Raw genomic sequence first — 15843 nt, forward strand, 5'->3', positions numbered from 1 at the left:
CATGCTCAGAGACAAGGGGCGGACTGCTGACGTCATCAAGGAATGGGTGATTGCAGTTGAGGTGGTTTGACACCCGCGTGAAAGCCTTTCACAGTGATAGAGGGTCTGAATTCTTTTTAAATATATATATTTTATTGATTTTATCAATTTTAAGCACATTACATAATCAGTTAAATTTTTCATTCTCCTCCCCCTCCCACTGAGGGAAGCAATTATCAAACCCCTCTCTCAGAGGAGCAAATATTAAACATTCAAATTTAACATATTTAACATACAAATAATCATTGCTTAGGACTGGCCCTTTTCCATAGGCCAGAAATTATTCCTTTCTTCAATTTCATTGTATATTGACTTCCTCAGATCCCCCCCTGTTGAGTTCACTATCTATCCTCTTTATCAGTTTTCCAAATCATGGTCGAATCTATTTTTACCTAATCCCAATATATTTTCTCCTTATCTTTTTAAACATAATCATATACTAACACACTTAACTTAAGTTAGTTTCTGGAATGGTAGTGATGTTTGGAGAGTCTGTGATTGGCTGGAGGTCCAAGAAGCAAAGCCTGATAGCGCTTTCTTCCACTGAGGCAGAATTCGCGTCCCTTTCAGAAGCGATTAGGGAGCTGGAATTCTACAAGTGTTTGGTCCAGGAGATCTGTGGGGATTGTTCTTTGCCCATCACGGTTTGGGAAAACAATCAGCCCTGCCTGAAGTTTGCAGAGTCAGGCCAGTTTAAATCTCGAACCAAACATTTGGACATTCGTTTTCAGAATGTTTGTGAGAGCGTTAGGACAGGCATGATCAGACTGCAGTATCATCCTAGCCAGGAGAATCTGGCAGATGGGTTCATCAAACCTTTGGGTATCCATAAACACAAGGTGTTTTGTGATGGGATTGGTTTGGGCTGAACTGGTATGCTCACATGCATCCAGTGTTGCGAACGAGAGGGGGTTTAGTGGTTTCTAGTTAACACAGGGTTAACAGTCCACAGGAAGTGTGTTCTGACACTGGATGCTCCACGCACGTATAGGGTGTTCCTTTCTGTATGTATTATTGCTTTTGTTTTTCTGTTGGCCAGAGGAAGCACAAAATGGAGTGCTCTCCTGGTTAATGTTTGTTTTGTATGCTTGTACAATAAAATGCTTTAGATTAGAAGCACCTGTCTCCAAAAGCCTTATTTGAGACATATCAAATCACTTCGAACTTCTAGCTGCGCATTCACTCTGCAAAAGGGGCAACCAGCAAAGCGACGCAGAAGAAACATACCGGACGATTTATGGCTGTCGGCCCGGGAGAAGCCGGTGTTTTTTCTCCGTGCCTCATTAAGCCAAAACAGGGGATACTTAGTAGGAAAGTAAATGCTTCCACTGAGAATGATTGGGCAGGTGTAAAAAGAGTGGTGAGGTATTTAAAGGGTACTATGTATTCTAAATTAAGATTACCATCTGTCAGTAATCCTAGTTTGATTGGGTATACTGATTCAGATTGGGCTGGTGACAATGTTTATTATAAATCTACATCTGGATATGTATTTATGTTTGGAAGTGGACATATTTCATGGGGAAGTTACAAGCAGAACTGTATAACATTATCTTCCACAGAAGCAGAATATACTGCAGCTACAGAAGCATGGAGAGAGGTGGCCTGGCTGGATCAACTCATTAAAGATTTTGGGTTGGTGAACAAATTACCTGTCAAACTGCTGGAAGTTTGTATAAAGTTGTATAAAGTTATCTCAGAATGAGAAGTTTCACACAAGATCGAAACACATTGGGGTGAAGTACCATTATATACGTGACATGATTCAAAGTGGTCCTGTGGATCTATGTTATTGCAGCACCAAAGAGATGACTGCAGAGATCCTAACCAAACGTCTGACAAAGGAAAAACAAAATCGAAAATTCTTTCTAGTAGCAAAGTAAAGTTTCCAGAGTTTACGAGGAAAACTGGGGCTTTGTGTAGTAAAGTTGTTAAATTTATTAATGTTGTATTGCCTGAGAAGGGGTTTGTAGGATCTCAGTCAAGTCCAACATTCTAAGGGAGGATCAACTGCCACTTTGTGTCAGTTAGTTTTGGTCTGTTGGTCGGTTAGGCTGCTGCTGCTTAAAGTTGTGTTAAGAGACTCACTAATATAGTTTATATAGTTTATATCTTTTGTTTTGCAACCTGAATATGTACATGAATGAATCTGTCAGTAAATTACTTTACTTTGGTTATCAATCAGATTCATGTGTATCTTTATTTTGAGGGGGATAAAGGGATTGATAATCAAGAAAGAACGAAAGATTCAAATGAGTCAGCAATCCGCTTGTCGTTGTGCAGGTTTAAACAAGTGACGTTTAACTCCGCTACTATATTATATAAACGTTCTGACAACTTTAACCCAATTAAAAATCTATGGAGACAACTTAAGAAACTTGTTAGTCAGAAGCAACCCAGCAATAAAGCCCAATTAACAGAGGCAATAATTCAGTCTTGGTTTCACATTATTACAGCTGCAGAACTAAAAACTTGGTTCATTTCATGGGAAGGCGTTGTAAGACCATAATGAAAGCTAAAGGTTACCAAAGGTTTCACGTTTTTTCTTTATGACTACTGTTCTAATAAATACTCCTTCATGAAAATTACTGCATTGCATTCTTCATTAAATTATCTTTCCACTGATATATAATTTTATGGTATTCATCCACACAAAAGTGGTGTTATAAACCATCAAACCTCAGAAATACACTTTTCACGAAAGGTTTCCCCAATTTTGGCCACTAGCATAAGTGGTTCATTTTAAACTTAATGTGCTTTTTATATGGGAACAGATTGTTATTATTTATGTTTCATGTTTATATATGTGTTGGAAGCTGCCCAGAGTGGCTGCGGCAAACCAGCCAGATGCGCAGGGTATGAATAAAAATTATTATTACTACAGTGGTACCTCAATTTAAGAACAGTCCTGTTCTGGAAAAGACTAAGTTGGTAAATCAAGGTACCACTGTATTACTATCATCATCGTCGTTGTCATCATCATCACCACTGCTACTACCACCTGAGATTCAATATGCCTGGCTCTTCTCTGGGATGAATTTTGTTTGGCCCAGTCATGGCATTCCCTCCATCTCCAATGTCAGTCATCTTTGGTCAACCCAAGACTGACAGGAGCAAAAACAAAAACAGAAAACCTGAAGCTACTTATATTTCCTAACAATTCTGAAGCTGACATTTAAGATGGCCTGGGCAGTTCAGACCAGCCCAATCATGGTAGGAAAAGGACTAATTGTTCAAAGAAAAAACTGTAATTTACTGTTTATTGTGGGGGTTTTAGGTTCCCAGGTGTTATAGGGGGCGCTGTTGAGCTCTGTGAAATATATGAGGTTGGTCACATAGAGGTATTTTTTGAATTTCCAGGCAGATATCACGAAACCACAGGGAGCCTTACCAAGAGAGGTCACGATCCCACAATTCTCCTTCATGACGTCCTTATGCAGAGCTTTCTGGTCAGGATCCAGCAACGCCCACTCCTCGTCCGTGAAACGAACAGCGACATCTTCAAAGCACACTGGACCCTAAAAGAAAAAGGGAAGTATCCTGCTCTGAGACAGCATCAATATGATCTGCTACACAATGCTCTCTTGTTTCCTTCCTGTAAATTGCGATGTTGTTTTAATCGGATTGCTTTGCTGCACATTTTACTGATCAATCTAGAAATAAAATAAGCCTATTTTGGATGGACATCTGTCTTGGATGGTCTAGCAGAGATTCCTGCAATGCAGGGGGTCTCCTGGCTCTGAGAGACAAGCAGGGAGGGTGGCTTCTGGCAAAAGGAGAGGGAGCCACCGGTGGCTCCTCCTTATCCTGACTCACCTCAGCCTCTCGACCTCCTTCCTCTTCTGCCTCTAATTCTGCACTGCATTCTGCCACAGAGTCTCCCAGCTCACTGAGCCCTGTTACCCCTTCAGCTTCTGACACCTCTTCTTCCCAGGCTTCTCCCTCTTCCCCCTCTGACCGTCCATCCTTCTTCTACCTCCACTTCTTGGGCCATCTTCCCTTCCTGGTCCACCAGCTGCTTCCTCCCACCATTCCTCTGTGCCCAACCAGTCCATGACATTGCTCCAGCCATCAGCCTTTGTACCCACAAGGCAGCTTCCCCTGACCAGATCTGGTTCCACAGCCGCTGCTTCCCTTCTGCCCCCATGAAAAGACGGATCAGGAGGTCTTGCCGGCATCATTCTGTCACCTGCAAGAGAAAAAAGGTAAACAGGATGCCAGGAGTGCCTGCTTCTCTCACAGGTAAAACTACAGGGGCCTTTGATAAAGCCTTACCTGGTGAGAGCATTTGGATGTTTTGCCCATTTTATATGTTTGTTGTGTAGAAATACATCTCCCCTCCTCTGGACCCTTGTTCCCAACTGTCTCCCCCGAAAACAAGATGAAAAGAACTCTCAGATGAGTTGGAAAACCAACAGAATGAGACCAAATGAAGAAAATCCACCTTCCTCCTTACCCAGTGGCCTCTCTATGGTGTCCAACGGAGGCCTCTCTGCGTCATAGGAATCCAAGTCCATTTCTGCAAAACGATCCTTTCCCTGAAAAAGAAACAAGGATTCAAAAGAGAGAATGGTGAGAAATATTAGGAAGAGAATGACAAAGACTTGAAGGTGTGAGATCTCATTCTATGGATGCTTTCCCAGAAAACAGATGGGCCATCAGCAGACCATTATGGGATGCTCTATGTCCTGTTTGGAGCCCCTTGGGAGTATCCAGAGGAAAGTCTCTCTCACCTGCTTTCTCTCCTCTGCCTGACTCAGGAGGAAACCCTCGGCAAGGGCCACCGCCTGGGAACTGGTCTCCGCTCCGCATTCCCTCACCCAGCTCTCCATCTCTGGGGGAAGGACAGCCAGGAACTGCTCCAAGATCACCAGGTCCAGCATCTCAGCTTTTGTGTGCCTTTCTGGCTTCAGCCACTGGTGGCAAAAGTGGTAGATTCGGCTGCAAACCTCTCGGGGTCCTTTGGCCTTCTGGCAACAGAACTGCCTCAACTGCTGGCTCTGCACCTCTGAGCGGAGGGTGTCCTCCTCACCCAGGATCTTCTGCACTGAGTTTTCCCAGAATTCCCCACTGCTCCCAGTTTGGGTGGGATGTCCTCTTCCAGTTCCAGGGCCAGCTGAGTCTCGCTCATCCATCTGTGCTCTCAGGAAGCCTTTGAGAGACCGGAAAGATCCTTTTGGTCTTCTGCCAAGTTCTGTCTGTCTAAATGAGAAGCTCTAGGAAATCCTATAAAGCAAATACATTGTTCTGTTACAGAATTTAGAGGACGGGAGGGAAATGGTTCGCAGAGCAAGCATGGAAGAGTCTTGCTGGGAACCAGGGCTGGACTGCACCGCATCCCAGACCATGAGCTATCTTTAAAAAAAAAAAGAGGAGAATACAAAATGTAGAGGCAACTGAAGGGATGTCTGTGAGATTAATCAACATGGTTTCTGCTGCCTTCCAGTCAATGCATGAAGTCAGAACCGACTGACAAGGGAAACCTTTGTATCTTGTGAAAAATGGGCGCTTGGCTCTAGTGGGGGTCCTCACCCAGGGGCCCTCAGGAGTTGCTCCCCACCCCCATCCCCTGCTTCTGTCTCCTTTTCTTGTACTTGGAATATCAGCCACTCTCAAGACTGACTCCTGGGTTGGGGTTCCTTTTTCTTTGCTCTGAGGGTGAGGTATGTATCTGGCCAACCCCCTGAGGGCCAAGTGGGCGGGGCCAAAGACACCTCCCTTGACATTTAGGGGGGTAATTTATTATTATTATTATTATTATTATTATTATTATTATTATTCTATTAAGATAGTTTAACACACACACAGCCATTGATGCCAAGGTCCCCGGAGACTCAGTGAGTAGCAGCGTCCATTTCCGGCTGTTTTTCCAGCAACAATCCCTTTGGGACAGAGAGGATGTGGTCCTGGGATGCCCTGCTCTGGGTGCGAGGGGATTGCTGCAGTGGCCTCTGTGTGGAGCTGCCCTTGGAGACACTGGGAAACTGGTCTGCAATGCAGCAGCTAGACTATGGGCTGGGATCCCTCTCTTTATGCCTGGCCTTTCTCTCCCACTTTAACTTCCTTCCTCCACATGGGTTGTTTTTTGGGGGGGGCAGGGGGGGCTAGTCCACCTCCTTGTCCAGCTTTGGAAAACCATTTGCACATGTTTCCTCTGTTTTGCAATGATGCTGAGCGATGTCACACAGAGTTAAAGTCCTAGGGACTCCTTTGTTTAAAGAAGGGAGATTTTTCTGAAAGGCCAAATGAGATTGGGATCCTGTGATCTCCAGGAAGGAGAGCGTTGCAGACCTCGCCCCTCCCTGGCAGGACCCTCTCCTCCCCCTGCATGAGCAGATCAGGCCCCCCAGGCTGGCATCCTCCCCTGCTGCAGCCCTGGGACCCCCACCGCCTCCCCACTGCACCCTCTGGGGGGAGAGAGAGAGAGGAGACTCACCAAATCCCAGGAGGGGACAGCCATGCAGCCCTTGCAGGAGAGGACTGGGGAGGGAGGGGCCTTGGCTCTGGAAGACCTGGCCCCCACTTGCTTCCTGTCCTCTCTAGGAAGGCAACTCGGTTCCCTTTAACCCTTGCAAAGCTGAGTCCAACCAGCCCCGCCCTCTCCCGCTTGGCGGAACATACGCCTTTTATTATTTTTTAAGGGTTATGGGGGGCTTGTGCCCCCCTGGCTACGCCAATGCCCAGATGTCCTTTTGGGGTGAGTCTCTTGGTTGGACTCTGAGCATCTCCCTCGGTTGGCCGGAAACCAGAGGAACAGCTTGCAGGGAAAAGGGCTTTTCAGGAGGCAAAGAATACGAGGGGATCTTAGGGTCATCTAGTCCAACCCCCAGTAATGCAGGAATCTCAACTAAAGCATCCATGGCAGATGGCCATCCGATCTCTGCTTAGAAACCGCCAAGGAATGTTTAGCTTGTTGTCCACTCAGTCCCCTAGATCCTCTTCACATGTACTACTGGCAAACCTCGTGCCCCCCTGCACCCCCACCTTTGCTAACCCCTTGAGTTTCCTCCTCAGAATCCCTAAAGGATGAGCTGGGCTGCCTGAGCTGCAGCAAAGGGATGGGGCAACCCAGGAAATGTCCTCCCCCTCCCCATCTCACCTTGCTGCTAGGTAGGAGAGCAAGAGCCAGAAGGAGTTGTGCAGGAGCTGAGCTGGAAGCTGGAGACACAGAGACTGGCTTGCTCTGTGCTGGAGCCAAAGCTCTGAGCAATGGAGAAGCAAGATCTGTTTTGAGCCCTCCATCCTACATTCAGGTTGTATAGATAAATAAAGGAAAACATTGATACTAAAGATACTCCACATTCTGCTGACGTTGGTACCAAGGAATTCAAATCTGAATCTGGAACCCCAGGAGTCTCTCTGCTCAGAGACGGGGAGTGTGTAACTAAAAATACACACACACACACCACGATCATTTGTGCCTGTGTACCAAATATGTAACCATTTCTGTGTCCTGAGCCCCGAAAGGTCAGCAGAACTCCCTGCGAATCCTGCGGAGCTGAGCTCCCCCCCCCTCTGCGTCTTCTCCAGGGACATTTTTCAGAAAGCCAAACCATTGCAAAAGATACTGTTTTTCTTTCTCATTTATTGCTTCATTTAAAACAATAGTATAAAGTACATAATAATAATTACAAAAATGTAGAGGGGAAATCTAAAATATTCTATCCCATTTTTTCTGCATTATTAAATCTCTCTGTACAGCCATTTTTCTTCCCCAGCATTAAGATGAAACAGGCACACAGCCTTGAATATTTGCTTTATGAACATCAACAGCAGTTTCACATGAACAAGCGCCATTCGTTGGAACTTCCCAAAGCAGATCAACTCTTCCTATGCTGGAGACAAGAGATTTGATGTCAGAAGCAAACTCCCAAGTTCTGGCTCCTCTCCAATGTGTTGGGCCTCCTATCCTTGGAGATCCAACTTCAGCAGGGTCAACCAAAATGGAGAGCATTTTGAAGGTCCACCCCCCTGACACCCCCCAGCCTAAACTGGAGATATCCAGTCACACTCTTGAGTAATAGAACCACTTTCATATTCCCCCCCCCAATCTTTGGCCAGGGCATTGGAGGAGCCAGAAGTTGGGAGGTTGCTTCTCACATCAAATCTCTTGTCTCCAGCATAGAAGGAGTTGATCTGATTTGTCCCGGGGGCCTTTAGAATTGCATGCTCAGGGCCTTCATTTTTTCCTAAACACTCATTCTAATCATTTTACGTGTTAAGAGTTTCAGCCTACTGAATTTTAAGGTATATCTTTTTTCTATTTGAGAAAATAGGATATCAATATACTATGAATAATAATAATTCTGGTACACATTGTGGTATAAAAACAGGGAGTTTTCCAGATTGTCTCTTAAAGGAATCGATTGTCGGCCTGGTGCAGAAGTTATTTAGCTTGCTCCTCTTCAGCTAAAGAACAAAGAGGAATATTCCTTGGAAGCCGCCTTGGACACAGTCAGTCCTGTGACCCATCGACCTCAGCAGCACCTGCACTGACTGGCAGCAGCTTGCCGGGGTTTCGGAGGGGGAAATGACACTCCCATCCCCCCCCCCGAGATGCTGCACAGGGTGGAAATTCTGAAGGCTAAGTTGATGGTCCAATCCTGTGCTATGGAGACCCCTAGCCTGCCTGGGAGGATGTGGGGATGGTCTCCCTTTGGAAATGGGGCTGCAGGAAGAAGGATGTGAAAGGAAGATGCAGCCCAGCTGCAGGCAGAACAGCAGGTGCCTCCGAGTTCTGACAGAGGAGCATCAGCTCTCAGGAGGGGCCAGGTGGAGGGGTTGCCATGGTGACAAGGACCCGCCCTCCTTTGTGACCTCTCTTGCTTCTCCCTTAAAAGTCACTGTCTTGCAGGCGGCCATTGTAGGTTAGTAGTGAGGTGATTGTAGGAGAGGAGTTTGTGGCGGTTGGCAGAGATTAGGAAAGGAGTTCGGTTTCTTGTTATTTTTCCAGTTTCTTATTTTGCTTCCTTTTTCATTTAATACTTTGATTTATTTCATTTGGTTTATTTTTCTTTAATTCTTTTCACTTTTAACACTTTTTATTTTTTTGTCCTTTATTTTAGTATTTTTTATTTTACATTTTAATTTTGTGCACATTTGTGCCTATTTTGTCTATATTTTGTATATATTCATTCTGTACACAGAGGGGTAGTTGTGGTTAGGCTTAGGGCTGGGGTTGGGGTCAGTTAGGCTTAGATGGGCATTTTAGACAGTTTTATTTGTTGTATCCTGCTTTTCTTATAGAAAAGTAAATTCCTTTATCATTTCTCTAAAATATTTAAAACAAAATCGAAAATTCTTTCTAGTAGCACCTTAGAGACCAACTGAGTTTGTTCCTGGTATGAGCTTTCGTGTGCATGCACACTTCTTCAGATACACTGAAACAGAAGTCACCAGATCCTTAAATATAGTGGGGGAGTGGGGAGGGGTATTACTCAGAAGGGTGGTGGGAATGGGTGATAGGCTGATAAGTGTGGAAAACCTGTTGAGGACTCTAAACGGCTGCAGTTAGTCTTGCAGGGAAATGCAAGGGGTGAGATGGCTGAAGATGGCTTTGTTATGTATAATGAGATAAGAATCCAATGTCTTTGTTCAAACCAGGTTTCTCCATGGTTTTAAGTTTGGTGATTAGTTGCAATTCAGCCACTTCTCTTTCCAGTCTATTTCTGAAATTTCTTTGTATTAAGACAGCTACTTTGAGATCTTTTATAGAATGTCCTGGGAGATTGAAGTGTTCTCCTACTGGTTTCTCTGTCTTGTGATTCCTGATATCAGATTTATGTCCATTTATCCTTTGGCGTAGGGTTTGGCCTGTTTGTCCAATACCCTACGCCAAAGGATAAATGGACATAAATCTGATATCAGGAATCACAAGACAGAGAAACCAGTAGGAGAACACTTCAATCTCCCAGGACATTCTATAAAAGATCTCAAAGTAGCTGTCTTAATACAAAGAAATTTCAGAAATAGACTGGAAAGAGAAGTGGCTGAATTGCAACTAATCACCAAACTTAAAACCATGGAGAAACCTGGTTTGAACAAAGACATTGGATTCTTATCTCATTATACATAACAAAGCCATCTTCAGCCATCTCACCCCTTGCATTTCCCTGCAAGACTAACTGCAGCCGTTTAGAGTCCTCAACAGGTTTTCCACACTTATCAGCCTATCACCCATTCCCACCACCCTTCTGAGTAATACCCCTCCCCACTCCCCCACTATATTTAAGGATCTGGTGACTTCTGTTTCAGTGTATCTGAAGAAGTGTGCATGCACACGAAAGCTCATACCAGGAACAAACTCAGTTGGTCTCTAAGGTGCTACTAGAAAGAATTTTCGATTTTGTTTTGACTATGGCAGACCAACACGGCTACCCACCTGTATCTAAAATATTTGTTACTGAAATAAAGTTAAAACAAAATAAAAACTAAAAAAAATTCCTTCCAGTAGCACCTTCAGTATATCTGAAGAAGTGTGCATGCACACGAAAGCTCATACCAAGAACAAACGTAGTTGGTCTCTAAGGTACTACTGGAAGGAATTTTTATTTTTTATTTTGTTTTGACTATGGCAGACCAACACGGCTACCTACCTGTAACTGAAATAAAGTTGTGAACGTTTATTCAAACCCTGCCAGTGAATCCAGTCCATTTTGTTGTTTCTGCAAATAGACTGTTATAAGAATTTTAAGGTGAAACATTAAAAAAATTAAACGTTCATACCTATAAACCACATGTCTGAAACCCACAGATTAGGTCCGGAACAAATTGACCTCAAATATTTCTCTTCAAGGTCAAAGTGGGAAACCTCCCCCTTGTCTCTTTCCTCTTGGGCACATTCAAAATATAAACAGGGTGTAAACCTGTGACCTGTGACCTACATTCAGGAATTAAGTAGTTATAATAACAAAAGAGTGGCCAAAACCCAGATAATGCAATCAGGTAACTTGCCAGACAGGAGATAAAAAACACACTCAGATCTCTGTTGTAGACCGCCTTTGGCCAGAAGAGAGTGTCACAGGGCCAACCTACTTTCCCTTTAAAGCAAACTTGGGTCTCCAGCTTTTTTCGACTACAACTCCCATCATCCCTAGCTAGCAGGACCAATGGGGAGAGATGATGGGAAGTGTAGTCTGGGAGCTGCTTGGGACACAAGTTTCGGAAAACCTGCTTTAAAGCAACTTTATTCCATGGAAATGAAAGAACACAAAAAAACAAACAAGCCTGGGAAATAAAAGTGACCAAACCGCCGCTGGGACGCCCAAGCTGGTGAGTTTTCGTCGCTGCGGTCACGTAGGCATCATAGCCCAGAAGAGAAGGAGGGCCATTGGGATCCAAGCACCAGGTTTCCTGTAGTCCAATGATATGGAATTTTGTAAGGAAGTCCAAGACTTCCCTATCCTCTTGTTTAGGGCCCCATCCAGCCACATTCCATGACATGACATTCAGGCAATCGGAAAGTGGCTGGTGGGAATACGGAAGTCAATCTTTCTTATTAGAGTGGGGTGCCAAATCCCGGGCTTCCATACACATTGGGAGGCTTCCTGGGGACGGGCATGTCGAAGATGCAATGATTTTATTGATGTGGCCGACAGGGTCTTCAATAAAGAATGGGCTAAGTCTTAAAGCTGTGGCCTCCTTGTCGATGGTCGATTGGCTACGCTGTAAAGCTGTAGATGAAGAAATGGCCAGGGATGTGTGTGTAAGTGGGGGCGAAGATGGGTGGTTTACTAACTGAGCATCACATATGGAGGATTCTAGATCTGGCATTGAAGAAAAGGAGCCCGGGAGGCCTGCAGTTATGTTCCAGTTCTTAGTGGGGCTCTTAATTGTTAAGGTCTGTGTCCCAAAAGGGGAAAGCATGGGAGGAGAATTCGGGTCTATTAACGGAGGTTGTGCTGAGCTGTAAATCTTTAAGGGAGTGGAGGCATCTGCCGGGGGGGGGGGGGTGACGGATCAGTCATTGAAAGGATCCTGGCATTGGTGTCAAGCTAATGATAGGATTGAGCCTTCGGGAGCCCATTTGGATATTGAGGATAGTTACTATGGCGGTCTTTCAGAGGGAGGCCCTTTTGGATCAGGAGTAGCTGTTTAACGTAATCCAGTCTGTCAATAATTTCTTGCTGCTTCGCTGGGGGAAGATTACCATAGTCAGCAATAAGGGCTCTTTCCTCGGCAATTTCCAGGACACTAAGCCCTGAATTCGCACGACACAGCGACGTGGGGGGTTGTGCGCTAGAAGGCTTTGGTGGGGACAGAGGAGATGAGTTTGTAGCATGCAGATTTGGTTTGGAAACTAGTTCCGGCAGATGCGGGGCACGGGCCCCAGTTGTTGTTAGATTAGGGAATAAAGGTTTGATGTTGAGATCTTTAAAGACGCTCGTCAGAGAGATACCCCAATTGGCCAGGTGCCCTTTCCTTCCAAGAAGTAGTAATGGTATTTTGGGTGTCCGGAAGGCAAGTAGAACTTTGGTGAACCTGGGGGTGGAGTTTAAGAAGTCCACAGAGGTAAGGTCTATTTGTGGTTACAATATAAAAAAACAACATAAAAATACAAAACACATTTTAAAAGGGCATTAAATGTCAATCAGCCAAAGGCCTGGTAAAAAAGGGGCAGATTTGCCTGACTCCTAAAGCTGTATAATGGTTTTCCAACCTTTGTATGGATTCTTTGATGAGAAGTGAGATTGCTACTCTTCCTGAAGCTCTTTCCACATTCCACACACTGATAGGGTTTCTCCCCTGTATGAATTCTTTGATGGGAAGTGAGAGAGGAGCTCTGAATGAAGCTCTTTCCACATTCCACACACTGATATGGTTTCTCCCCTGTATGAATTCTTTGATGGGAAGTGAGACTGTGCTTCATCCTGAAGCTCTTTCCACATTCCACACACTGATATGGTTTCTCCCCTGTATGAATTCTTTGATGGGAAGTGAGAGAGGAGCTATTAGTGAAGCTCTTTCCACATTCCACACACTGATAGGGGTCATCCCCTGTATGAATTCTTTTATGGGAAGTGAGAGAGGAGCTATTAGTGAAGCTCTTTCCACATTCCACACACTGATACGGTTTCTCCCCTGTATGAATTCTCTGATGCTTAGTGAGATTGGAGCTCTGACTGAAGCTCTTTCCACATTCCACACACTGATAGGGTTTCTCACCTGTATGAATTCTCTGATGCTTAGTGAGAGAGGAGCTGTGAATGAAACTCTTTCCACATTCCATACACTGATAGGGTTTCTCCCCTGTATGAATTCTTTGATGCTTAGTGAGATGGGAGCTACAAGTGAACCTCTTTCCACATTCCACACACTGATATGGTTTCTCCCCTGTATGAATTCTTTGATGGGAAGTGAGGTGGGAACTCTTCCTGAAGCTCTTTCCACATTCCACACACTGATATGGTTTCTCCCCTGTATGAATTCTTTGATGGGAAATGAGATCGCTACTGCTCCTGAAGCTCTTTCCACATTCCACACACAGATAAGGTTTGTCCCCTGTATGAATTCTATGATGGGAAGTGAGAGAGGAGCCCTGACTGAAGTTCATTCCACATTCGAAGCATTGATAGGGTTTCTCCCCTGTATGAATTCTTTGATGGGAAGTGAGTTCGCTACTCGTCCAGAAGCTCTTTCCACATTCCACACACTGATAGCGTTTCTCCCCTGTATGAATTCTTTGATGCTTAATGAGATGGGAGCTATCAATGAACTTCTTTCCACATTCCACACACTGATATGGTTTCTCCCCTGTATGAATTCTTTGATGCCTAGTGAGAGCGAAGCTCCGAGTGAAGCTATTTCCACATTCCACACACTGATAGGGTTTCTCCCCTGTATGAATTCTTTCATGGGAAGTGAGAGCGGATCTCTGAGTGAAGCTCTTTCCACATTCCATGCACTGATAGGGTTTCTCCCCTGTATGAATTCTCTGGTGGGAAGTGAGATTGGAGCTCTGACTGAAGCTCTTTCCACATTCCATGCACTGATAGAGTTTCTTTCCAATGAGATGTTGTTGATGGGAAGTGGAATGGGAGCTCTGACTGCAGCTTTCTCCACACTCCAAATTTTTACGTGGCTTCTCCTCTCTGGGGATTTTCTCGTGGTCACCCTTGTTTTCGTTTTCCGATTCATCACAATCTGCTATGGAGACAAATGGGATTAGAGCCTCAGGAACAAATGGAGAAGAACTGAAGGGAGTTAGGTGTGTGTTCATTACCTGTGTTTTTTGTCATTAACCAACATATTTATTATTAGACTCTGATGAGTTGTTGAATGTTGCTTTGTTTGATATACAGTAGTGGTTAAAATTGTGGAAGTCTTTTGGGAAAAAGTGTATTTCATAGGTTTGATGGTTCATAACACCTCTTAATTTTCAATAATATAATAAAATTAATGGAATCAATGGAAAGATAATTTAATCAAGAATGCAATTCAACAAAGGTTGTTCAATTACCCGTATTCTATCATACGTTATACCCAAATAACCAGAAAAAGGAAGCACAACTTGTTTATGTTGACTTTTGTGAGTGTGTGATTGCTATGAAGTTGGTTGGTTCTTTGTTTTCTTTCATTTAGTGAGGTTGTAAAGCATAATAAAATTATAGAAATGGCACGAAGAGTTGACTGGACACCCAGAAACGATGTAAAATTGTACTATTAAGTGAACAAGGCTACAGTTATGAAAAAATGAGATGAAAGATTGGGGAAAACCTATGGAGAGACTGTCCCTACATGACAGAAGAAAATTATCTGTGTGTATACAAGATGACATGGCACAATGTAATGTGAAGTTGAGTGCAAGGACTGGTCTAAATGTTAGAATTCTAAGGAAAAAGCCATTGTTATCTCTCTAGCAAAGGTTGAAAAGATTAAACCCATGTTAACTGGGTTTTTTGAGAGGGTTAAAAGTGCAATTTAAGCTTGACACTGGAGCTGAGGCAAATGTTCTCCCAGTTGAAATATATGACAAGGTCAGTTTGCCTCGGAGATTTTAATGGTGCAGTTTCCACTTTAATGGACAGATCCCAAAGAACCAAATTAACAAATGATGGGAAACTACCTAAGACCTTTTTTCAAATGGTGGACAATTTAAATCTGGAGGATGCTTGGAGGTTGAAAAACCCCACCGATACAGAGGCAACTTACTATAGTGAATCTCAGCAGTCATGGTCGAGGATAGATTACATCTGGATATCGAATGAATTGGCTCCTAAAATACAAAAAGCGGAAATCGGCCCAAAGACCTACTCGGATCATAATCCTGTACAGGTAACTCTCAAAATGGTTTCCAAGGGTTCTTTCAGATGGAGAATGGATGACGCGCTGATGAGAGATACCAAGCTGGTAGAAAGAGCTGTGAAAAAGATGAAGGAGTATTTTCAAATCAATTGGAACTCAGGGGTAGAAAAAGGAATTGCCTGGGATGCAAGTAAAGCGGTAATGAGAGGATTCCTCATAAGTGAAAAAGCAAAAAAGAAAAAGTTACAAAATGCGGAAACGGAAAGATTGTTGAAATTAATCAAAGTCAAAGAAAAAGAGTTAAGAGGTCATCCCAAATCTTTAAGAATTCAAAAGGAAATTAAATACTTACAATCCCAGTATGCTAAAATCATGAATCAAGATATAGAATGGAAATTGAAAATGATGAAACAAAGATCATTTGAATCTGCGAATAAATGTGGAAAGCTACTAGCTTGGCAACTGAAGAGAAGACAAAAGGCAAATGTCATCGGCAATCTAGCAGTAAACGGGAAAATAGTGGAGAACCCGGAGGAAATCAGAAAGTGTTTTCAAAATTTT

General features: G+C 43.8%; 1 protein-coding gene across 1 annotated transcript in view; it reads right to left on the reverse strand.

Moving 5' to 3' along the window:
* LOC117045136 overlaps nt 1–15843 on the reverse strand; it is a 506969-nt gene that overhangs the window by 222101 nt on the left and 269025 nt on the right. Inside the window, 2 exon segments of the mRNA XM_033145927.1 lie at nt 7518–7520; nt 12698–14125. Coding sequence (XP_033001818.1) covers nt 7518–7520; nt 12698–14125 — 1431 coding nt within the window.

This window comes from Lacerta agilis, chromosome 4 (assembly GCF_009819535.1).
Source record: "Lacerta agilis isolate rLacAgi1 chromosome 4, rLacAgi1.pri, whole genome shotgun sequence".
Lineage (NCBI taxonomy): Eukaryota > Metazoa > Chordata > Lepidosauria > Squamata > Lacertidae > Lacerta > Lacerta agilis.